Source organism: Neopelma chrysocephalum, unplaced genomic scaffold (genome assembly GCF_003984885.1).
Source record: "Neopelma chrysocephalum unplaced genomic scaffold, ASM398488v2 Primary Assembly neopelma1_44, whole genome shotgun sequence".
NCBI classification, from domain to species: Eukaryota; Metazoa; Chordata; class Aves; order Passeriformes; family Pipridae; genus Neopelma; species Neopelma chrysocephalum.
Window position 1 is genome coordinate 24833672 of NW_020897703.1, and position 24739 is coordinate 24858410.

General features: G+C 44.2%; 1 protein-coding gene across 2 annotated transcripts in view; it reads left to right on the forward strand.

Annotated features, from left to right (window-relative positions):
• The window catches only part of KALRN (kalirin RhoGEF kinase), a 512316-nt gene that overhangs the window by 145270 nt on the left and 342307 nt on the right, over window positions 1–24739 (forward strand). For both annotated transcript variants that reach the window (XM_027679018.1, XM_027679019.1), the window contains exon 3: window positions 17507–17581. In XM_027679018.1, coding sequence (XP_027534819.1) covers window positions 17507–17581 — 75 coding nt within the window. The remainder of the gene's footprint in view (window positions 1–17506; window positions 17582–24739) is intronic.

Consider the following 24739-nt stretch of genomic DNA (forward strand, 5'->3'; position numbering starts at 1 on the left):
CCAAGCACACTGTTCTCCATGGCAGCTGCTCCAGGATAGGAGTGATCCTGCTCAGATGTGTGTGTTGAAAGCTTAGAGATGACTCAGACAAGCTGGGTCTCTTTCTGAGTGCAGTATTTGCCACTCTTATTTCTCACTTGCTTAACTAAAAATTTGCACTGGGTGATGGGTTGCACCCAAAGGGTCCAAACAGGCAAGTGGGGCAGCTGAGAATAGCTCTGGCTAAGCACCCTCTGCTGGAAACATACTGACACTTGCACTGACAGTAAGTTAGATTACACCCAGTGAAGTTCAAGCAGTCAGCAGACTAATTGCTCAAGACTTCACTTGGCAGCAGTGCTAAATGTGTGGAACTTGTAATATTTTCTCACTTTTCTAGAGATGGACATTTTCTTTCAAGAACAGCTTTACATCTTTGCTTTCTGCCTTCTAATTTCCCTCTGAGCAAACCGTACAGAGAAAACACCCACTTACCACTGATGGTAAGAAATTTTCTTGGCCAGTGAAAAGACAAGATGCTGCTTCCAGGCTCTGAGGCTGCTCTCAGGAGTTAGAGAAACATGCTGTCCCCAGCATATGGGTGCACTGAGATGCAGGAAGAGCGAACAATTTGCGTGTGATCACGTTACATCTGTGGCCAGGATTGAAAAGCAAATGTTTCCAGCTAACCTGGGCAGCCATTATCCTTCCTTATCTTGGGACCACCAAGGAAAGCGTCAGAGCTTCCTGGAGACTGGAGCTGGCACAGCAAGACCCCAGGCAGAGCTGAATGGAGCTGGGGGAAGATCTCACATATTGGGCCACCTGCAGCTTTTATCTGCCTCACTATGACATGGGTTACTTCCTTCACAGGCTTTTGGAGACGGTACACCAAGGAAGGGAAGGCCGTTTCCTTCCAAGGAATAAAACTCAAGTGTAGGTTCAGTGTTAATTTCTAGAGAGCTTTCTTAAAGGAGCCACAGAAAGGGATTGGGACCTGCACTGATGTCTGGGTATCTCCATTATCTGTTTTGTTGCAGGAAAACAGCTAAATGAATGGTTAGAAACATCACATGTTTATAAGGCAGTAGCTGTTTCTTGGGCTAATTTAATTTATATGCAACTTTTGAATAAGATATACATCCTGAGGCATTTAGCCAACAGATTGTCCGTGATGGCTTTATTGCCAGATTAATGTGCTATACCTCCATGTTACTCTTAGCATACAGATACGTGGTCTCCTTTTTCTCATCCTAAAATAATTTAATAAGGTAAAGATAAAAAATAAAATGGGCTTTCAGTATCAATTTAATCTGCAATGGGCTCTCAATATCAATTTAATCTTCAGCTATCAGTAGTGCTACGCATTAGCCATAGCTGCGTGCTTGCTCCCTGCTATCCCTGGAGGGTCTCTGCAACCTTGCTGGCATGCCTTAACGCTGATTTCCATACCTTAGACATCTTGGTTTGCTTCTACATTTAACTCAGTTCTGAATTTTCTGGATTTCTTTTTGTTGTGGAATAATTGCAACTTCCCACAAAATGCTACTTTTGCTTTCAGATATCTGAATTTACTCAACTTAAACTCCAATTTAATGTTTATTTTTCTTGTGAATCTAAGTAGGAAGCATTCAGGTCGGAGCCAGTAATTCTACAACATCCTGTGCTGTAAATGGCAAGGCAAATCCATTTCTTCTTATAAGGAATTTAAATAATTCCCAGAGGGACCATGAGGAAAGTCATACAGAAGTGTGGAACTGAAGGATGGTCTCAGCAGGGTAAATCTACAATTCTCTGAATACTGTGCAGGGCTGCTCCTCTCTGCCTCAGCATGACTAAGGACAGGGTTTAATCTGAAGTCTAAAGCCAATAGTATTGGGATGGTTCTCTTTTCCTTTCAGCCCAGAGCATTTCATTTTCTACCACCCTACCACCCCACCTGTACAAGGCCCCTTCCCTGGACATCAAACATCCCTGAAGTCTCCAGGACTCAGCTCAGCTTGGAGCGTTGTGAGGGAAGCCGAGCTCTCAGCCTGAAAGCAGAAATGCTGCATTACTGGTTGGGAACTATTTGCATTCTCAGATGAGGATGACTCAAATAGCACGAGCTGTGACTAGTGCTGGGAAAATATCATCCGGAGGATGGAGTGAACCACAAGTACTCCCATTCCTTCTCACTGTGCTCGTTTCAGAGCCCCCTTGACAGTTTATGAAGACAAGTCAGTAGCATCTTGTTGCAGGAACAGCCTTGTCTTGCATGACTGTGGCTCTAAAATCTCCAGGCAGATTTCATCATCATGGGCAAGACCTTGGCTGGGGCTGGAGTGGGAAAGGATTGGCAATTGCCTGACACTAAAAGGCTGTGTGATTGACAGGACTCCTTAGGAGTGAATATGTCCTAAGCAGCACAATTAGCATTTGAGGCTGCGCTTTCCTTCCCTTTACACCTGAATACATACACAAAGCCAGAGAACAGAAATGCATCTCTCAGCACCATAGCAGCTGTAATTGGTCTGATGTTACATGGATCACAGTGCTCTTTAATGATGGAAGCCAGGAGCGCTGCTTTCCAAATGAACAATTTTACACTTAGCTAAAAATGTTAGCATTTGGATGTAATTAAACACCCTTGCTTGTCCTTGTTGGAGGGCGATAGGGAAGGGGGGAGAGCCACAGTAAAGCTGTGAGGATGGCCTGGCAGGGCTGCCCCTGCAAGCAGGCATCTCCAGCTTATGAAAACAGCGTGGAAAGGCCGGGTGTGTAAAACTGGCCAATATTTTGGAAAGTTCCTCTCAACTCGCTAACTCGGTACATCTGTAAATACTGGCCATGTTCCCAGCCTTTATTTTCAGCCCACTTTTCCAGTAAGCTCTCATGCATTATCTCTTTGGTTGCCATCAGACATTGTCATTAACTCTCAAAGGCACAAGGATGGAGGAGGCAAAGCCCAACTCCAGACAGGGTGGTCAGGGTGGCTGCACCATGGGTCACGAAGGAATGCTTTGTGACAACTGGTGAACGGAGCGAACATTTCTTCAGTTTACCCACCATAAATCTGTGTTCACATACAGCTGTTAGCTAAGGCTTCTGCAAATTCTTTGCAGGGCTCGAGGAGACCATCACACTGGGATCCACAGAGCAGCACTCTGGGTATAATACGTTTGACTGGTGGCATCCAAAACCATGTGGCAAAGGAGCCCAGAAGGAAAGACCTGAATATAGGAGGGGTGATGAAATGGAGAGAAGCAAAGACATGGCTGAAAAGTGGAGATTTTGCTGTAGGGAACTCAGAGGACATGACAAAGAGGTAGATGATCTGTATGTTAAGGTGGTAGGTAGCTAATCTGTAGTAAACCAGGTTTCAGGAGTTCTTCTGCCTCTAGAACATCTTGTTTCTTTCATCTGCAGGTCAGTGGGACTCAGATACCTGAGTATGGCCTGTCAGAGTTGCCATGAGGGAAACCTGCTAAACTACTAACCCCTACAACACTGAGGTTTTACAGACAGCTGGGGAATGGTTCAGTTACATGTGTGCACATGGGTCTGTGTAAGCAAGTTGGTGTTGTAATGCAATAATTTGCAGCTGTCAAATAGTTAATGTACACTCAGCTTGCAGACTCATAAATTTTAGTTTAACATGCAGTTCTGCTCCGACAAGTGTCTATATAAAAATAACACCTTGCTACAGAAATTATCTGCTTTCTATGTGTAATCACATGCAAATCTGATTAATTTGCTGACTAAATTAAGGGGAACAGTTTTGAAAAATGGGTGCCTAAAGTTAGCTACATACTATTTATGTACTTAAATATGCAGTAAGATTTTATGTGGTACTTAAATCTTGTCACTTCAAGATGCCCTTGGAGTAGCTTTTAAAATCAGATTACCTTTCTGAAGCCCTGAAGCACAGAATTAGATAAGTGGGTTTGAAAATATTGTCTTCATTTTTATTCCTTATTATCTCTGTTGAAGCTGGAAATACACAGCCACTCCGGGAGCGAGCAAGCAGATTTCTTTTTCATTCCTTTTGCAATTGTACAAGCCAAAAAGATGACAACTTAACTTCTAGATCCCAGCGTGAGTTTGTAGACCTGGTAGTTGGAAAAGCAAACCAAACATCTCTTTTACTTGTAAACTGACTGCATTTGATCTGGAAATCATTGAGATGCAATAAACATGAACTCCATGATCCTATTTTTATGGAGTCAGAGTAGAACCACGCGTAACAAAACAATCATTATAATTGAATAGCAGTGCTTTTGAAAAAGGGCTGGATTGAAAACACTGATGACAGAAGCCTTCTGTTTATCCCTGGAACAGCAGCGACAGTGGTAGTGCAAGCTACAACACACTGTTCCTCAAATGATTGACACCCAAGGGACTAACTGGTGTTATGGCTTCAAGGGTACTGTTTTGCCCAGTACCTGTTTTCTAGCGGTGGTGGTGCTCCTGAGCTCGTGGTGCTGTAAGTGCTGGTGGGTTCAGCCACATTGCTGAACAGGTAGAGCCGACTTAGGGTACTTCACCTTGCTGGCACTTGTGTAGCTACACTATTGCCTAACAGTTTTCAGAAGCAAAGGGGTGAGGCGGTTGCTCAGTTGCTGTTGGTTGTTCGGTCTCCACAGACAAGCTCACTGCTGTTCTGCCGATTGCTGCTGGCTCTTCAGGGCTTGGACTTCCCCCCCGCCCCCAGTCTTTTTATGCTGACATCTGTCTGTTGGACTTCAAAGTGCAATCTCTCAAAGCCACAGAGTCATATGACTTACCAAACACTTAAGTGATGATCTGCACAAATAGGGGCAGGCTCGCTCCTGGAAGAGGCATTCTTCTGTCGTGATGCGTTAAAACAGCTCTTTGTACTTGGGCAATAACAAAGATTCATTTGAAAGTATTAGCTATCATCAGGGCTTGACCTCTTCAGAAAGTATTCTTTAGTGAGTGCTTTAAAGTGGATTTGGAAAGATAATTATTCTTGTCCTCGGGTAGAATCTGGGCAATTTATGTGCTCAGCTGACTTGCCACTTTGGCTTCAATGGATATTTATTCCTGTAATGTAAGATTTCTGTGCATAGTTGTGCTGTGGTGGCTGAGAACGATGGTAATGGGCAGATCAGAAACATGCAGACAGAGATACTGTTCAGGGTGACACATCCTTAATTGTCAGTAGTCTTATAGCAGCAGTGTGCTCAGTACTGTAGCACTTCAGTGCAGGAGAAGAAGAGACTGTTTATCTCTTTGTTTGTCTCTGTGTGTGTGAGTTCACAAAACATTTGCAAAAAAGCACCATCTCATGGCCGTGAAAAGGTTGATTGTCTATATTTTAAGCCAGTGTACCACTCAGAAAATTGAATTTTGTGCCTCTCCTGCATAATAACTTTCTTTCTATAGTATTTCAGTATGCATTTTTTGTTCCCAAGCATGCCATTATTGCTCTATCCTGCAGCTTTCATTAGTAGCCAGTGTCATGTATCTCAGCTTTCTGGAGTTAATGTACACCTTGCTATAAATGGATATCACAACATTTGATAGGGCTTCCTAGGAAAGTGCTAGAGAGGGTCCACAGGCTGCATTTTCATCATAACACAACATTTAAGCAAGCATTACCATGAGGGTATTTTTCTGGCTCTCTCAGTCCCATGTAATATCTCAGAACTCTGCTGTTGGGCACTGGGCCAAATCCTGCACTGGGATCCACCGGATGAGGTATGAAACAGAGATCTGTGGACTCGTGAACATTTCCATGATATGATCCTCAGGAACGAGAGCTCTGTTGTAAAGTCCTATCTACTTTTCCAAGGCAAGCTTATAAAAGCTTATTATAAATGTCCTGCTTCAAATACCTGGCCATGACATCTTTGCTCTGCCATCAGTCAACTCCCATGAAATACAGGAAATGCCATTATGTGTCTGGTTGTCTCCCACCATATCTGGCTCTGGCCATTTTAGGGACTTTGGGGTAAAAACTGCTCCCCATTATCTGTTTGTGCAACTCTGTACCAGTGCTGCTGACTGGACTCCATAACAAAGCTGCAGGATGCAGGCATAAGATGGATGGTGAGGGGCACCAGCACAACTACTATTTTCCATGACTGACACACGCATGTTGCACCAGCTGGTGGTGGCAGAGGGGTGGAAACAGAGCTTCTTAATGTGCACCTGCTAATATAAATTAATTATTATAATAATGAAGCCAAAGCGTGATGAATCTATTCTCTCCAGCCCGTCTTTCATTCTACATTTGCTTTGGAAGCAGACAGAAAAATCTCACTGCATTTCTTTCTTTTCCTTTGTGTAGTTAGTTTGCCATTTCTGATTTGTCATCACTCCTAATGTTTCATTGACTTCTGGCTGTGACTTGTCATTTATTCAAAGCCTTATTAGCACGGTAGTGCCTAAAAGTTATTGAACAACTAACATAATGGACGAGTCATTCCAGCAGCAGAGCTGGAGTTTGCAGGAAAAGGTCAGGGAAATCCTGGGTTGAGTTGTAGGTTGGAAACATGGACACGATCTGTCCTTCTATCAGCAAAGCCAGAACCAAAATATGAGAAGGTGTGTGTGGGTACATGTTTGTGTGGGAGAGCAGGGATGCCTGGCATGAGATGTTTATGCAGGATGTATTCGTGGCCAGGGAAAAATATAAAAATGGGTTATTAAAACTGCTGCAGCCAGAGGAGTGAAATCTCACCTGGAGTAGGAGATGTGGGAGAAAGGAGAAGATGTGTTTTCCTTTCATCTCTTATTTACTGAAGGTAATAAATGTCCTTTGGTTGACTGAGCTGGGTTTAGATTGAGGTCTACTCCTCAGTGTTGTATTCAAGGGAGGCTTGGCAGCCACCTGCTGCAAGATCCTACAGGGTGCAGTAAGTCATCTCAGATCCAAGTATAATTTCACTATCTTTAGATGACCTTCCTAATGAACTATGTGGACTATTACTGACACTTTGCATGTGACAATTTCCTCCTGCCTAGAATTGCTGTTTTTTTGCAGAGCATGCTACTCAGCAAAACCACCAACCAGTAAAATCCCTTTAGAAGAAGGGAAAATGTGTGTGGGAAAAGAATTTTATAGTTCAGTCTGTGAAATTAAAAAATCATTGCCAATATATTGCATTTCTGTCACCTCTGTTGAAAGCAAAAAATGGAACCTGGCAGTGGGCTGGAAAGAGGGGCCCCAAACTATTTCCCTGTGTTTCAGGGATGAGTTGGATGGTCATTTGACTCCAGCTGTCAGGGATCTATAGAGCAGCAGCTTGCACCCTCTGGAGATCAGTCAGATCTCATTAACCTGTAGCCAGTTATTTGTGCAGCTCCCCCTTAGTGAAAAGAAGGCAATTTACTGAGTTTAGGTGATAATCTTCTAGCCTGTTCCATAAAGAAAGGTGCGTTGGAGATGAAGAACTTATTTCTGGTAACTCTGCTACCCAGAATCACAGTCTAATGGGTTTAGTGGTGGACTTGGCAGTGCTGGGTTAACAGTTGGACTTCATGATCTTAAAGGTCTTTTCCAACCTAAATGATTCTATGATTGTGTGATATGTAAGATGAGATTAAATGCATCTCCTCTGTCTTTGAAGCCTGCCCAGTCACTTTTTGTAACCCTGCTTTCTGGTGAGTATCATTTCAGCAAATTTTAGGACTGCTTGTCCAGGAAGAGATCCAGACAGCTCATAAGGCTTTAATCCCAGTCATCTCTTTATATGTGTCCTTAGCTGCAACAAACTAAAGGGAAGCTGTGTTTTCAACCCATTGGTGATCCTTTTGAATTCAACAGTACAATAACATCGCAGGTTATTAGCACAAAAATGTCAAGCTTCTTACAGCACTAAGTCTTAGGGCTATAAACATTTATACTAGCATGCTAAAGAGATTTGGGCATAAGGGGCCATAACTGGCATCAGGGAGCAGCTGAAAATATGAGTAGGCTAACATTAGATTAAACAGAGGCAGGCTGTAATTTAATTGGCATTTATACATTGAGAGAAGGAAAAAATAGTAAGTTTAAAAAAGAAGTGCAGCTAGGAAGCTTTTGGAAATCAGGGAGGTAATTTGCTTTCCAAAATGATTCACAGCATCTCGTGTTAGCTAATTAACAAAACAGCAGGTCTGTGAATTTAACAGCAGTGGGGTTAGGACTTGGTGGGCTGGGCTCTCGTCCATGTGTTCACTGGGGTCTGTTCCGCCCCCTCAGTGCTTTTGCTCTGCCCTTTGGCATCTGGGGGAGCCGACTTCTTTCAGGGGGCAGAGTTACAAGTGGCTGCACTCTGCGATAGGAGCCAAATGAGGGTGAAAGGGGCAGGTGGAGAGGCAGGAGATTATCCATTGACTGGCATGACTCAGCCATCCATAAAATGATGTTCATTAATGTTTAATGTGTGTCAAAAATGTCAGCATCCGCATGAGAGGCAGATAAATTATTTAGTCCTGTGAGTGTCTTGCCCTCCCCCTCCAGCTGATGTATGTAAAATGTTTGCCCTGGTTTTGTTTAGATTTAGGATGCTGTTGGGGAAGTTAAAGCAATTGCTGTTACACCCAGAGTATTTCCCGGCGAGATCCTCAGAGGAGCTGCTGCCGCTGCCGCTTCACAGTTCAGTGCTTTATGAAAGAGGTCTGGGAAACCTGAAGTCAGCTGCAAGAGGGTTATGTACAGGCCCTGCTGGTGGGCTGTGGTTGGTTTTATATTGGTTTGCAGAGGAGTAGACCCTGGGAAACCGAAATAAGAGCAGAAGAGTGGGTGTGGAGGGAGGTCCTGCTTGCCAGGTAAGGGCTGCAGAGCGGCTGTTGGAGTAGCCCAGCATTGCAGCATAGCCTGAGCCTTCCCTGTGCCCCTGAGGAGATGTGCTCTGCCTGACATCAGCTGGAGTGCTTTCTGCTGCTGTTCTTGCTGCCTTGGTTTTGTTGGTTTTGTCCAGAGATGCATCACCCAGAGGCCTGCAACTGCCTTTCCTGGATGAACTGTGTCCTGCTCAGGGGTGGGGACAGCCTCTGCCATCCCACCAGGGACCCATGTACACCTCTGCAGGGATGATTTCTACTTTTGTCTGCCCTTTTTCAAGAGCTTAGGGCATGGATCTCGCTTTATCCCTAACCAGGGAATTAATGCACAGGAAGGGAATACTCCCCTTTGAATTGAGGATTTAGGTTTTCTTTTTCTTCTTCCTTTTTTTTTTTTAAATCAGCTTCCCAGGGTGACACAACAGCTGCAAGCAGAAATCATAAGCCCTGACAGAAAGGAAAAGGGACCAAAGGAGATGAGCAAAGGCAGAAATGTATGCGGTCAGGTGGGATTTGAGGCGAAGTGAGACAGGGGAAATGTAAGCCTAATTAATAGCAAGGTGCTAGTTTGTGAATGTCGAATGAACCACAGTCAGAAATGACTAATTTAAAACCTACTCTGACACTCGTACTAGACAGAGCCATGCTTCTGAAGGCAATGGGAACTTTGTCAGCCTGTGCATTCATTCAGACGAGGCATGTTAAAATCTGTCAGAAAAATTAAAAAGAGAACTCTGCATTAAAAGAGAAAATGTACAGAATATTTTTAAACATTTTTGTTTGTTTGGGATGTTTTTTCTTTTCTAGGGAAGTCGCAGGTTTTGGGAAAAGGATCTCAATTGGCCTCTAATTAAAGTTGCTTTCTTACTGTCTGGCATGAAATCCCCTGAGAGGCAGATGTTTGCAAAGCACACTTGGGGCACTGGCATATGGTTCCTTTGTAAGGCTGGCGTTTCAGCTAAGTGTCTCCTCAATGTTGTACATAATTAGATATTTTATTTTATTTTTTTTTGTCCTGGAGAAGTTACTGGTGGCTGGGGACCTCCGGGGTGTGAGTGGGAGGCTTTCTGGGAGATGGACGAGAAACCCTGAGCACTTCCCTGATATGTGACAGGTGCTGGCAGATGCCCTTTTGCAGCTTTTTGGAAAAGCCTGTTGACTAAACCAATGCCAGTTAAAGGAAATTATTCTAACCTACAGAATTTAATAGAGGATGAGACCCTGGGTGCTCAGCTTCTACAACTTCACTGGGGCCCTGCATCCTTCCTACAGGAATCCATCAGCAGTTCTAAACTTTTTATGGGATTATAAAATTCTGAGGAATGTTTCCATAAGGAACCCAATTGTAATTGAGAAGGGAGTGAAATGAAAAGAAAATATTCATGCACACTAGGCCTGGGTATGGCTATGTCTAAAATGTGACTTCAGATTACAAATGGTCCGTAGCTGTTTATTAACACCATAAAAGTCTGCTGCGTCTGGGTGGTCACTGATGTGTAGAGAAATCTGTATATTGCAAGACACTTAACGACTAAAAGCTCAAGGTGCTGAATATACTTATTTCCCTCTGGGGCAGCACATCTATCCCTTGCACACTTAAGAAATAAAACACAGGATTTTGTGTCAGATGACCTAATTTTTCCAATTCTCCCAATGTCTCCATTTTTTTCCCAAAAAGCCTTTTCTGTGATCACCAGAGCAAGTCTTTCCTACTGTCAGTGCCTCATTTTTACCTATCTATAAAAGTGCACTGCAACAGTTCCCTGCCTCAGAGAGGTTTTTTGAGGCAGAATTAATTCACATTTGTAAGGTGCTTTTGAGGTCTGTGAACCTGACTGTGCTTTACTAATGTGGGCAGTCATTATTTCCGTTCTGTAGAGAGGGAAACCAAGATCTGGCACAGTTAAAACAGCTTGTTCAGGATCATAAAGCAATTTAGGAGCAGAACCACAAATAGAGCCAAGTCTTTTGACTAGCAGTCAGATGTGCTATCCACAGGGCTACCTATAACGTCTAATTATTTTTCCAAGGGTAGGAACTGAAAGATCTCAACCTGATTCCAAAGTCCTCATGAAAATAAAAGGGAAACGCGTAAAAGATTGACTCACAGTCATTGCATTCTCTTAGCATCTCTATTAGTATATGTTTAAAATGAAATGATTAAAATCCCCCATGGATAGAGTTGAAGCAGAGCCTTGGCCGCAGATTGTGCATAAATTCAGTATCCTTCTGATGCTTTGAATGGTTTTTTACCATCTATTGAAAGGCAAAGCCTGGCTGTCAGCTTAGGTGGTGTGCACAGGGTGGGATGTTTTAGGCTTCAGATGCCGAACACGGCTTATTAGAGGCCACACGTGCTCAGAGGCTGATGAATTTGCATGCTTGCTGCAAGCGGCTCTATCTTTCTTGAGGCCTTGCCTATTCTTTGGCGAGCTTTCAAGCTGAGGCTACTGTTTAAATGTGTGGACATTCGAAGGCTGTGCTGGGAGGCTCAATGCTGTCAAGTACCTCGTGGAAGGAATAACAATCTTAGCAATTAGCAAGGCCCCCCAAACCCCAGCCCTGCCTCTCTCTGTGTTACAGGCGGGGGGGGGGGCTGTGCTGGCAGTGGCTTTCCCTGTACGGGGATTCAAGCAATGGGAAATCAGAGGATCTAACCTGTTGGTGTAGAGGTGGCAGAAAAGCAACTGGACCTCTGATATGCACTGGCAAAACTTGGAAGCAGAGGCAGCCTGTAGTATTGCCACCTGATAGCTGTGACCAGAAGGATATTTCAGTCAGCAGTAGTGGTGTATAATTAATAACAGGAAGGACAAAATAAGGGAACACAGAGAAAATAATATTAGTCATGGACTGAGGCTAAGTATTATGTATAAACCCAACATTCATCTTTTCATTTTAGAATAAATGCAGCAATGTAATGCATATGACTTCTGTCTCAGCTGGGATAAAGAGTGTGACATGTGGTGCAGTGGGATTAGTCTTCTGTGCAGACCATCTAATTGTTGTCCATGGTTCTTGCAACTTCTGAAGCTGTGGCACGAGTCTGTGTGTCAGTCTGCACGCTTAATCTGGGGGCTTGAGAAAGAGAATGGAGGATGGAGGGGCACAGATACCATCCTTGCCCCAGGGCTATGGTGCTAGTCCAACCTGCCTTTCCCCCTGTCCCTGCCACAGTCTAACCTGCAGTCCTAAATGCTTCCTGTGAGACCAGGTATTACCTTTATTGGTTATTAAGGAGAAGTATATAGCTCTGGGTTAATCTTCAATAATAGTTTGTAATGATATTTACAGCTTAATTTTGTGGTGTTTCTGTCTGGTGCTGCCTTTAGATTCAATTCAATACAATTCAATCCAATTCTTCCTTCCTCCCTCTGTGAAATCAAAACCTGCTCTTCTGCTGCCTGCAGCAGGCGAGCGTGGCAGGAGAGCGTTGTGGGCTCCTGGGGTGCTCGGGGCACTAAATTGCTCTTTCTTTGCATCGGGGATCAGGCTGTTGTCCGCAGAAGAACGACCAGCAGATGCGGAGTGTCCAGCCCCATTTATCTCTGCCAGATGGTGCTAAAATACTAGTCCGGAGCACATGTTGCTTCTATTCAACCAAATGCTTGTGCCATGCTGTGGCCTCTCTGCCTCTGAACCAATGAGCCTCAGCCAACAAAATCCCAGCGGCGAAGGCCCCGGCAGCCCTTGGCTAAGCCCCTCTGCATGGCTTGTGGAAAATCAGAGAAATCAAACTGGGAAGGCTCACAGCCCTGCAGGGACAGACAATAGCCTGCAGGAAAGGGAGGAAGGGGTTAAAGAAGGTTTATCACACACAAAAAGTAAATATTTGAGGCAGAAATGCAGAAGGAAAGAATAATGGAGAGAGAAGGGCAGGAGGAGGAAGCCAGAAGTGTCAAGAGAAGAAAAAGGAGGATTATATTCTGCCAGAAAACAAAGGGATGTTTGTATGAGAAAAGCATTGGGGAAGCATTGGGGAAATGAGGGTTCAACTCTACACAAACTTTCTGTCTGACACAGGACAAGTCAATCTCTCTGTGTCTCAGTTTGCAAAGGCTACAATGGGAATAATAAAGTCTCCTTTGTTCTGCCTCTCTCGGCTCACATCAGACGTCCCTTCTGTTTGTATGTTGTAGAAAGCCAAGATGCCACCGTACTGCAAACACAAGTAAAACCCACTGAAACTTTGAGGGGAAAAAAAAGGAAGGCAATTATACTATCATAAACCTGGGAGGTAACTGCCCCCAAAACTGGGGTGGTGGTGGTGGTGATGTAGAAATACAGGAAAGGCCTTTACTGAGGGAAGAAGAAAGAAACAATATGAACCAGATTAATCCTACTGTTGCATGCTGGACTCCAGTGGAGTTCCTCGAGGGATGGGTTTAAGCCCAAGGAGTTCAGTTTTGTTTGGTTAAAGAAACTTCGTGCCAAAGTTTTTAAATAGTCAAATCTGTTCTGAGAACTATGAGAATGTGGGCTGCCTCTCCTGAAACATTGCATGGGACTTGGGATGAACAACTCCTGCTGAAGGCATCAGGAGCCAAGTGATTAAGCCCCATGCAGTGCTCTGACAGGAGGCCTTCTTCTTGCCTACGCATACTTTTTTTAAGTATAGAAAGTATTTCCATATTTCCAGCAGCTGATCTTTATTTGAAGCCAAGAGCTGCATTTTTCAGACTAGAACTGAAGCTTTTCTAGGAAAAGCCACTCTGGAGCAGATCATTGCTCCATCTAGACCCAGACCGTGTCTCCAACAGAGGCCCTGCACTCTGCTTAGAGAAAGCAATCTGAAAGCTCACAGAGCTCTCTCCAGGCATAATTTATATTTCATTCCAAGAGTTAGAGCTTGGCTTTCACTTCAAAGTCTGTAGGCTTACATTCTTTTCAAAACTCTTGCTTATTTTATTAATCTTCACAGTTCCCTGGAGATTGTTGTTTGCAGATCTCCAACCTGTTCAGGAAGCCCCTTGAGCTGCTGACCTTCATGTCCTGAGGCAGTTGAGTTCCCCAGGCCAGCTGGGGCATTTGTGCAGAGGAAAAAGGAATTTTCTCAGTTTCAGGATTGCTACATTTAACATGGAAGCATGCCTTAAGCTTCTCGTCTCACCCATCTGGCTTCTCATTACAGCATGTCATCTAAAACAGTGAGCTGCTTCTGCCACCCAGGGAATCCCTGCTGGGAAATGGACTGTGCGTGTGTGATGCTGCTCTGCCCTCACATGTGACACAGCCATGCTGAGGATCCACTCTTTTAATTTTTCAGTGCTTCCAAGTTTACAAGAACACATTATCCTGTCAGCTGCTCAAGCTCGCAGGGTGTGCTCTCTTCTCATGTCGCTGGAGTAATACAAGTTTGTGGCCAGTTGTGGTGTCCCTGTTATGTGGATGGCACACTAAGCCAGGACAGGAAGGAGGTGTGAGGGGCTGCAGGGTGACTGGGTCACAGCACTGTGCTCTCTGTGTCTCTCTTTAGGTAAAGAGGAGATTGCAACATTCAAGTGTCTTGGCAGCCCTTGGTGAGACCTGCAGGGAGAAAGCAAAAGGCACACTGTTGTGTGGTTCCATGCTTATGAGGGTGGTGAACCCGCAATCAAATACCTGGACAATGGGGAGGATGCCTCAGTGTCCAGCCTGCCCTTTCTTCATACCTCTGTCCTCTGCCTGTCTACTGCAGAAGGGCTTGGGTCTTAGAGGGGTAGCAGGGAGGAGTAGGGCAGGATACAAAGTACAGCCTTGGTGTACATGGGGCTCTGCAGCCAAAATCAGATGGTGCTGTGCAGACATGGCCTTGGATCCAGCACGCAAACAAACAAAACAAATGCATTAGAAACAGCTGGGGAATAGGATGAAAATAAGCATTTTTAAGGATATGCTTATAATAACTTATGAGCTGGGGAATGAATAGTTGCTACACTGGACCCTCCTGGAGACAGATTTACTGTTGGTTTTGGGGTCCTTATTAGAGCCGTAGGTTTTCCCATTTATGTATACCTTCCCCTAGCCCTTGCTGGAAAACCTCATAGCATGTGCTGAGGTGTAGCTTCTAACATAAGGATTTTGTCAGGAACCGGAATGACCTCTGAAAGCAGTGGCCATGGCCTCATCTGGGGGTCATGAGCTGCCACTTGGTTGAGCACATACATGATCCAGAGTGAGGGCATTGCTTCAGGCACTGATCTGCCTTCAGGAGTTTCCTTCCTCATCCTGAGGGAAGTTTTGCAGATCTCGGGGCTTTTTGTTTATTCCCTGGCTATAGGATGGGCTCACAGTTTTCTAATTCATTCATCATGTTGGGACAGATCTGACCTATCCTGGGTGATACTAAGAAGGGGGAAAGTACCTTCTGGCAGCACTGTCCCCTTTCAAGTCTTTTCTTGCCTCTCCTGTGCACAGTCAGGACATTGGGGCTGTTAGCAGAGAGCCCCTTGCCTGCAGTCTGCCCTGCTACAGCTCAGGAGGTGACCATGTTTTAAAGTCACACATTTCTCTCCTGGCCTCCATGTGCATTACCTTCGTGATTTGCAGCCCTTCCTTGTAGAAGAGTGTCTGAAATTGTCCTTCAGCCCTCAGTATAGTGGGCTTTTGCTAAGAAGTCCTTGTTATGTGCTCTACATACACCCACTGACTTTTTTCCTAATGTTCATTAAGATCTCAGTTGTATAGTGTCTGTGTCTGCTGCATAGTTAAGTGCTTAAGAATTGACTTTGCCATTTCCCTGAAAAATTTAATAAATATTGGCCAAAAATCAACTTGCACTGACACTGCTGAACATGCAGCTGGATAAGTTTGGCCCACTACTCCACTTGAGTGTCTTTAACGCCCCATGATGTGTCTAGCACATTGGCTGTTCTTGTTTGCTTCACAGTTGGATGAGATGCTTATATACAAAGCTGCTTAAACTCCAAACATTGCCTGTGGCTGACAAGTTCCTACCTTTGATGTGAGAGCTAGCCACAGCCAGGGATCTGAGACGTTATTCTTGTTAGGAGGAGAAGTTAATAGCAAAGTCTCCTATATTTAACACAGAGTGCACAAAGTCATGCTTACTTGATCACAGAAAGACTTCAGCAACCAGGACTCTTTTGCTTGGTCCCAAAACACTTTACTGATACAATGCACTCTTTAGGGGTCCCTCAGGACCGTACTCTGGTGGCTGTTGAAAATGCAGCTACATTGGCCTCGGCTTTTCATTGAATTACCTCACTCCTTTGTCTGCTAATTTTCACTAGCTTAGCTGGTCAACTTGTGCATCTTTTGGAGCTGAGTGCCACAGAGGTGACACATGAGAGCATACAGGGGCACACAGAGGTAGCTGTAGCCTTTGGTCACCAGTGATGGACATATTTACATGTACAAGACAGTCTTGTTGCACAATCTGACTGTGAGTGGCAAGTGCTGCCTCATTTACCACTAACAGTAACTCAGCCGTAATAATACTAACACTTGTAGTTCAGCTGCAGGTGAAAATGGCTTTTACAGTCTTCATCCTGTCTGTTCCAAATGTCTGCATGGATCAAACCACTGTACTTTTGCAGGCTGCATGTTGGAAGTAATAGGTGACAATATAAAGGGGGTGCTTTTATCCTCAGTCCCACTTTCAGTCCCAAATGTTCAGGTATCATTTGCTGTGTTCAGCAAGGAGGGTGTGATGGCTGCAGCAATGTTGCCTTGTCTCTAGAAAGCTGCTTAGTGAGAAGACTTTCTTTCCCTGGTACCATTTTAGATGATCTGCCTGCCTGTGAAAGGCAGAAAGTAAAAATACAGGGTTTCAAATGTGTTATACTCTTTGGTGAGCTGGAATAGATTTAAGGCCATATGGAAGATCACTTGTCATGACGGGTATTCACTACCCAGTGATGTCCTTCAAACCCACCTTTTGTTTTGTAATTGCACTGATGGAGTGGCAGTGTCCAGCTTGCTCTGGGGTTATCCATTACTGCTGGGCTTTTGCAAACAGAAAGATGCTGCTGGTGCCTGAAACTGTCAGCAGTTCTTTTTCCAAGGCTTCCAGGAGAGTAAAAATCTGTGATTTCTTTGGTGAAATTTTAGGAGACATGAAATAATTTGGCACTGCAGGGAAGGCAAATGGCCTGTGCAGGTATACTTAACATGTAATCAAACAGCATGAATTACATGAGGTTGTGTTGTGGGTTCAAACTGCTCCTTACCCAGGGAAAACTCATCAGGAGCATGTCTTCCCTCTGACCACAGTCCACACTTGGAGCTGTTCCATCTCCAGCTGTGCTGTGTACAGCAGAAAGGGGGAAAGGGGAAAAGCCTTATTTAAGCCAGCCTCTGTGCAAATCTATCTCAAGGGCTGATGCTAGATGGGTGTGTATGAGCTGCAATGTTCCCTGCGATTTTGCTTGGACTGTGTTGAGAACAGTGAAGGGAGAAGGCTCCTCGCTTGGTGTGCAAGCTGGGCATCTCCTAGGCTTGATAGTATGGTCTTGAAAAATGCAGCAGGGATAAATCTGGTTACTTGGTGGGAAATTTGTTAACCTTTCAGAACTTTTGAAGGATAGAATGATGAGCCGATTCCCTGTATTTATTTTTTTTTTTTACAAACATATCTCTATTGATATTAATGCTGTTGGTGTATCAGCCATTTGGGTCCATTTGTTGGTGCTTTTATGTAATTTATAGACTTTCTCCAGTCTGATTTTGAAAAACATGGCATGTCCATGAAGCTGGGAGCAAGGGCATGCTTTCTTTTAATGTGGCTTTCCTGTTTTTCTCTGTTTTGCAGGTTCTTTTCGAAATGATGGTTTAAAAGCTGCTGATGTCCTTCCTATACTGAAGGAGAAAGTGGCCTTTGTGTCAGGTGAGCACACCTTTTCTTGATCCCTCCAGCCCAGCATGAGCACTGTCTGCCAGATCCTGGTCCTTATGGCACTGCAAAGTCATGAGGGACCAGTTTCAGTTTTTGGCCTTGGTAGTACTTAAATTAGCTCTTCTGCTAACAAAAGGACTGTATGTGGAACAGGGCTATCCAATAATAGTCATAGCATTGGAAACTGGCCCATATTGATTTTCTTCATATTCTGAGGAACAGGTAAATGGGCAGCACGGGTAGGATGAAATGCAGCTTCTCAGCTCCAGCCTAGATGTGGGCTGTCTCAGCAGTCAGGGCAGTTCAGGGATCCTGCTTTGGTTTCAAGGTCAGTGAATAGCATTAATTCCTGTTTGTAGGCAGCACTCTGACCCATAAATCACTGGTGTTCCATTTACAATCCCAATCAACTTGCAGTTAAAAGTACCATTGATGCTGCATTTGCATAATAACTCAGATGCTCAAAGCTCTCCTGCCACCCTGTACAAAGATTTACAGCCTTCATTCAGGAGACAAATCTCGAGGACCTGGGGGTGGATGAGGACTAGACAATATGGAAAAGGCTTTGAGAATAGCTTGGAAGATAGTGTTTCTGGCATGAATTACAACTTGTCAGTGAGAGGGGGAAGAGAAAGTCTGAAGCAATCATAATCTTGCATGAAGTCACTCAAACTGGCAGCATAAACCCAGGGTATTTCCAGTGGCAGCGTTTCTATGATTGCAAACCACTCAGGCTGCTTACAGTGAAAAAACCTGCATCAAGAATAGCCAGCTCCCCTTGTTTGCAGTCTTTGCTTTTTGTTTCCTTCACTGCCACAGTAATGCTGACTTCAGAAGGGAGGAGAGGAGCAGCAAGGCTGTTTGGTGCCCAGACTCTTCCTCCTTGGCTCTCTCCCCAGATGTGGAGTCGAGCCCATGAGGATGGGACTCATCACCTTTCTGAGCCATGGAGATGCTGTCCAGGCAGGAAAAGCTTTTGCCTTGACTAATGGTTGGTGTGAGATGTCTTTCCATGCAGCAACAGCTAAATAGTCCAGGGATCGTGAGTCCAGCACTGACTTGAGCAAACGATTTCTGGCCCTATAAAAGCTAAACCTTCTCATCAACAACATGAAAATCCAGGAGTTTGAGGGAAGTTTCTGAAACACCAAAAGCCTCACATGGAAACCCAAGACTATCCCAACAGTCCTCACATGCAGGAGTACTTTATCTCACACTGAAATCTCCTTCTGAATATCCTGAAATGTTTTATGTCGTTGTTGGCTTTCACTGCTCCGAAGGGGGGAACATAGTCATAAAAACATAGTGTACCTGCACCCTTGTTTGTGACACAAAAGCTGAACTGGGTGCTCTGGGGAAGTGAAGGGGAGGAATTTATGGAGGGACTGTACTGCAATTTAGTTCTTGGCTCCTGCTATTGCTTTGCATGGAAATGACTGCAGGATCATTTGGTAATTCATGGAATATTTAATAACGACAACCTGTCTGGATTGTTTATATAGCCCCTTGCACTGATGGTGCCTGCGTTCAACTCCGAGCCAGAGGGTCTCACACCAAATCATCAGCTCATTAGACACTGTCCTGGGCCAAGCTTGCCTTTGGGTGGGGAAGGGTGTTAAATAAGCAGCTCCAACACGATCCCCTAGGGTTTTGCACCATGATCAGCTGCAGGCAGGGTACAGTTTGCTCCTTATAGACTCACCAGCCTCCAGACTTGGATCTGCTCAAAATGTGCTGTTCCTGACACAGCTAGATGTCCTAGGATTTACACCTCCTCTTCATGGTCTCCAAATGCAATGAATACAGCCAACAGTTGCCAGAGGCCTTTGCAGGCAGAACACTTTGAGATTCTGGTGTCCCACTGCAACAGCCCCAGCATCACCTTCCAGCCCAGAGTGTAAGTAGTGCCCAGTCTTCCCCTGGGTTGTAATAAAGCAGATTAAGAAAAGGTTTGAGCATTTCAACTGATGGCTGAGTTCTTTTTACTTAAAATGGAATAATTTCGTACAGTATGCTTTGAGCATAGAATGTTTGCAAAATAGAAAAATCAAATAGTTGGACTTCGCAAGATAAAAAAAAATGTTCTGTAGTTAGCACAGACTCTGAGAGCACATTGTGTTTTAATCAGGCTTCCTTGAGGAAAAGGAATTTTATTGAGTCTTCTTCAGATTTTAATGCTACAGTTAATTTTAACGATAACAGTACAGTAAAGTTGTTGAGGGGGCTCTCCTTACACCAGCAGAATTTATCAGCACGCACAAAAACTCTCAGCTGAACCTCTCAGTTACATAGTTTATTTCTTTTCCCATCAGCTATGCCTCACCAGCTGGTTTCTTAGTCCATGATTCCACAGGAAAATTGCAGAGAACACACAAGACCCCTCAGGGAGGGGGTACACCACTCTTTGTGTTTCAGTGTGGTGGGTGCTCCACACCTGGACCCTGCAGAGCAACAGGGCAGAACAGGCAGGGAAGGGAGAACAGCTGCCGCCTGCTCCAGAGCAGGCACAGCAGGACCTGCCTGCACAGCCGTGTCATCTCAGAGGAGCACTCAGGCTTTCACAAGGGCACTTAATTTCAGAGTTGACATACAGCTCTAACTAGCTGGGCATGGATTCATCCAGCTTAAGTGCTGTCTGGGGCTCTGTGCCTGGCACTTCCCCTTGGCTGACTCAGCTGGCAGCGAGCAGCAGGCTCTGCATCTGCATCCCTGCACTGAGGGAGAGTTGAGGGGTGGTGGATAATATCGAGATTTTTTCCTGGAACTGGTTCTTGATTTCTTCCAGTGATCTCATGCATGAGCTAGACTGAACCCAGAGTTCATGTGTGTGCCTAAACAGCACCTGAAAATCCCATTCCATAACTCACATTGTGAGTGATGGACTGAGCAGTCGCAGGGGCAGCACGTCCCGGCCATCGCCATCTGATTGCTTCCATCGCTGACCTCCTGGAAGCAGATTAAGCAGGGGGTTGGCAGGGGGGTGGCTTTGGCCACCTGTTTGTTGTCTAAACCTCAATAAAATCTTGGCTTTGCCTGGGTGGTTCACTGTGTTGCTTTCAATAATGGAAAGGCTTTGGGAACCATTAGTGAGTGAGTTACAGGCCAGAGACTCATTTTTGCGTTCTGAGAAGGAGATGAACACCGAGGAGAGGAAATAAAACAGATTGTAGATTATTTTAGGTGGTTTTTTTCAGTGAGAGGTGGTGAAATATTTTGGAAACTGGTCTTATAGTCTTTCTTGGGAAACACAGACGCTGTTTTAGAAGAGTGGTGTTATTTGGGGCATTGTTCAGCTGCTTGATTGTATTTATAGGAGATTTCCTATTGATCAGTGCAATGCAGAAGGAAGAGTATGAGGCTCTCAGGAGAGGGAGGGGAATGTGTTGCCATGTTCCTTTCCCAGGCATGGAGCTTTTCATGCACTTAGGCTATAAAAAGCTTCTTTGTTGACTAATGTCAGGGGTCTCGCTGAAAGCGTTTCCCCCATCCCACCCAGAAGAGTTTCTCGGGATCCTTCGCGGTGCTTCTGCTCCCTCGAGGGCTCAGAAGAGCGGTGGTGTGTGGGCTCCCACCTGTCACCCAGGTACTGTCTGCTCATCTGCCAAGGCAGGAGTACAAAGGAGGAGGCTGGCCGGGTGTCTGAGAGGGTGGTTGAGCTCTGAGGAACCAACAGCACATGGCAGAAGTGTGTAATAAGCTAGTGAGCTGCTGCAGCTGTGACAAGCCGAGCTCCTGCAAAGAAGGAGGTTTTTCTGTGGACTTTGGGCAACAAAAGGCACAAAGCAGGGAGAAGTGGATGTAGTAACAGCTCAGCCATGTCCATCCTTCAGAAGTCCACTGTCCCCAACACCACATGTCTTGGGGGCAGCCTTGTGAGCTGAGAATTTCAGTATAAATAGACTGGGTGAAAGGACAACTTTGCAATTAGGTTCCACCAAATTTAGGCCAGCAGGTTGAATCAGAGAGGAAAGCTCAGAGAGGGAGACACTGACCTTCCCAAAAACTTGTCCGAAGACACCACAGGTCACTTATTGTCAGAGGTACCACATGTAGAGGAGCATGTTTTTTCTTTTTACCTAATGGATGAACTTCACTCTTCAGAGAAAGGGTTGAAATGAGACCCCCAGTGCCTCTGGGCACTGGAAGACTTCACATCCAGGTTCCAGGGGTTCTCAAATGCTGATTTGAGGACACTGGAATTTGTATTGAGTTGGGAATAAAACTAACTGAAATATTTAATTTTTGAACGATATAAACATTCTGTATTTGCACAAAAAGTTCTGATTTAAATGAAAAGTTTCCATCCTCCTCTTCCTCTGGAATGGAAATTTCAAATGAAACATCAATAATTCTTCTATATTTTGTTACAGAAAAGTCTCTTCCGTTTTATTCAATTCCGTATTACCATTGGTGTAGTTTGAAATAAGTGGAAATTCCAAGAAAAGAAAATATGCTATTACAAAAACATGGCATTGCTTGACTATTGAATTTTCCTAGTGGTTTTGGGCCATGATGCTCTCTTCAGGAATTTGCTGCTGCATTAATAGAGATTTTTCTTTAAAGAAGAAAACGAAAATGTTTAGACTGTGACATTTCCAGGTCTTTTGATGAAGCCTGAGCCTGCCATGTTTTTTTTTTGTTTTTCTTTGTTTTGTTGTTGTTGTTGGTTTGGGTTTTCTAATTGTTGTTTGATTTTTTCTTTTGTTTTCCAAGAGTGTTAGCTGATTTTTGAGGATAGAGAAGAGCTTTTACCTATAGTGTTTGTTTAGATATCCTCATAGGTCTCTAAAGTTAAAGCAGAAATCAAAAAGTCTCCTTGGATTTCTGATTTCATTTACAGGTAGTAAATATAGTGTGCAGAATTAGTTGCTCTATATTTTTCCACACATTTTAACCATAGCCATGGGACATTCTGTGGAGAATGTCTCGTCACTGCCAGCACTTTCTGTCCCTGCATCCTGTCACATAGGTATAGCTTCTCAATTAATGTCAGGGACTTTGAAAAAAACAATAAAAGGGAGGAACTGAGCCTGTGAAGGAAGAAGGTCTCTGTACATCCCATCCTGTTCCAGCTCACAGGGTTTTCTTGTCCTTAATATAAGGACCCAGGAAGGTGACTGTAGCACTTGAGATATTTAAAACAATAACACCCAACCATTTGGGTTGTTTTGCAGTAAGATGTGCTCTTCTGTCCCACTAATGAGACTAGTCAGCTCTGGAAACTTCCTTATTTCCAAGAAAGCACTTTGGTTCCAGACTTGTGGTTTTTTCCTTAGGAATCAATTTTAACTGACAAGAAGCACTGAAATTCACAACTGGACATCCTCTCTGTTTCTTGTCATTGTAAGGTTTTTGTTTGTTTGTTTTGTTTGTTTCTCTTATGGTGTGAAAATATAGGCTATTTGAAATGGAAATACTTTGCTGGAATGTGCAATTTCAGAAACATTTTCATCTGCCAGTGTTTTCCAGCTCTAGGCTGAATTTCTTCTTAAAGCCAGAGGGGGAAAGACTTCCTAATAGCAATTACATAAGTCCAGTAGCTTAAACTCTCCCTTGAACTTCCATTACTTTGCAGGATCCTCTGTTTGGTGTCAAGGACTTCCCTGCTGGGGATGTGGCAAACCTGAGCAGCCAGTTATAGTGAATCAGTTTATCACATATTTCGCTTCGCTGATGAACATCAGAAACTTTTCCATTGCCGTTTCTCCATACTTGTCTCAAATGAGGAAGACAAACAGTGTGTGATCAGGGTGAATCTGGCCTCTCTTTGTTCTCCTTATTCTCTACAGCTTCTAACATTGTGCCCAGTGGTGTGAGTTTGGAGTGTCTGTCAGTACCACCATCACCAAGTGCTGTGTTCTTCCCTCCCCATCTCCAGGGGCAAGAGGGTGTGCAGTGGGATGTTTTGTTTTAGAAAACTTGGGGCTTATTTTGTTCAGTTTGTCAATTGATTTTTAAATATATACAACTATTCCCATACATCTGCAATAAAGGAGGCAAGATCAAAAAAAGTAATTTGCATCTGGGGCAAGAGGCAGAGAGGTTTAGGGTCAGTTTTGAGGAGGAGGGTACTGGTACTCCCTTGATACTTCAGAGCAATCCAGCTACTTCCAGGGGAAAAAACAAGCTCCTCTATACATTCTCTGGAAGTTTTGCTTTCCACATGAAGAAGCTCTTTCTTCCTTTTAATGAGTCTCACTTGTCCTTAGTTTAAGTTTAAGTCTCGAGTAATAACTCGAGACCATTTCCCCAGGGGCTTGTTGGCCAGCATACATTTAAAGTTAAGGAAGTACCCCAAAATACTTGCATAAAGCAGCAGAAGTGTATTACAAGCCACAACAGGTGGTCTCTTCAAATCCATGCAGTGGCTTTTTGGAGGGCGATTGCGGAATAAATCTACTTGGTAGGAGATGGGATCCTCCAGGGACTGCACTGGGTGTCCTGTCTACAGCCTCTGATCTGCTCTGCCAGGAGATCTTCTGGTGAGATCAATTGGTCTTGTTTTTGGAATCATTAACCCTAAATGTACTGTTGTGTTTGCTGTTAGGATTTGATTCAGGTAATTGACTTTGGGATGTGGGATTCTGGTGACTGCACTGCAGCTGTGTTAATTGGCAGGTGGGCTTGTTGTGGGAGCTTACATTTCATCATAGTTGCACTAGAATCACCTGTGTTGGAACCAACTGAACTTGGGGGCGGTCACACAGATAATCCTATATATGACCCATGCAAGGCATTAGTCCATTTTGAAGTTGGAGGATTTTTAGTGTAGAAATTTGTTCAGAGGAGGTTTAGTGGCAAGCAGTCTCGCACAGCTCGGCTGTGGCAGGGAAAGGACTGTTATTTTAAGACTGGATACCAATTCCTTGATACTTTCTTTTCCTAGGAAGTCTGTCAGTTAGATTTAGAAGTCCAGAGTGTATTGTTTATCATTGCATTGAGGTGCCTGACATCAGCTGAGCTCCTTCTGTCTTCTAGTTCTCTTCATTGTCATTCATTTTTTCACCATATTTTGGAGTGAAATACCTATTGAGGATTAGTTGAGCTCCTCTGGAAACTCACTTATGGTCTCAGCAGAGTCTGCAACATCAAGATGGATCAGCATATGATCTGCAGGGTCAGATGAAGCAGCGTGTTCATTTGAACTGC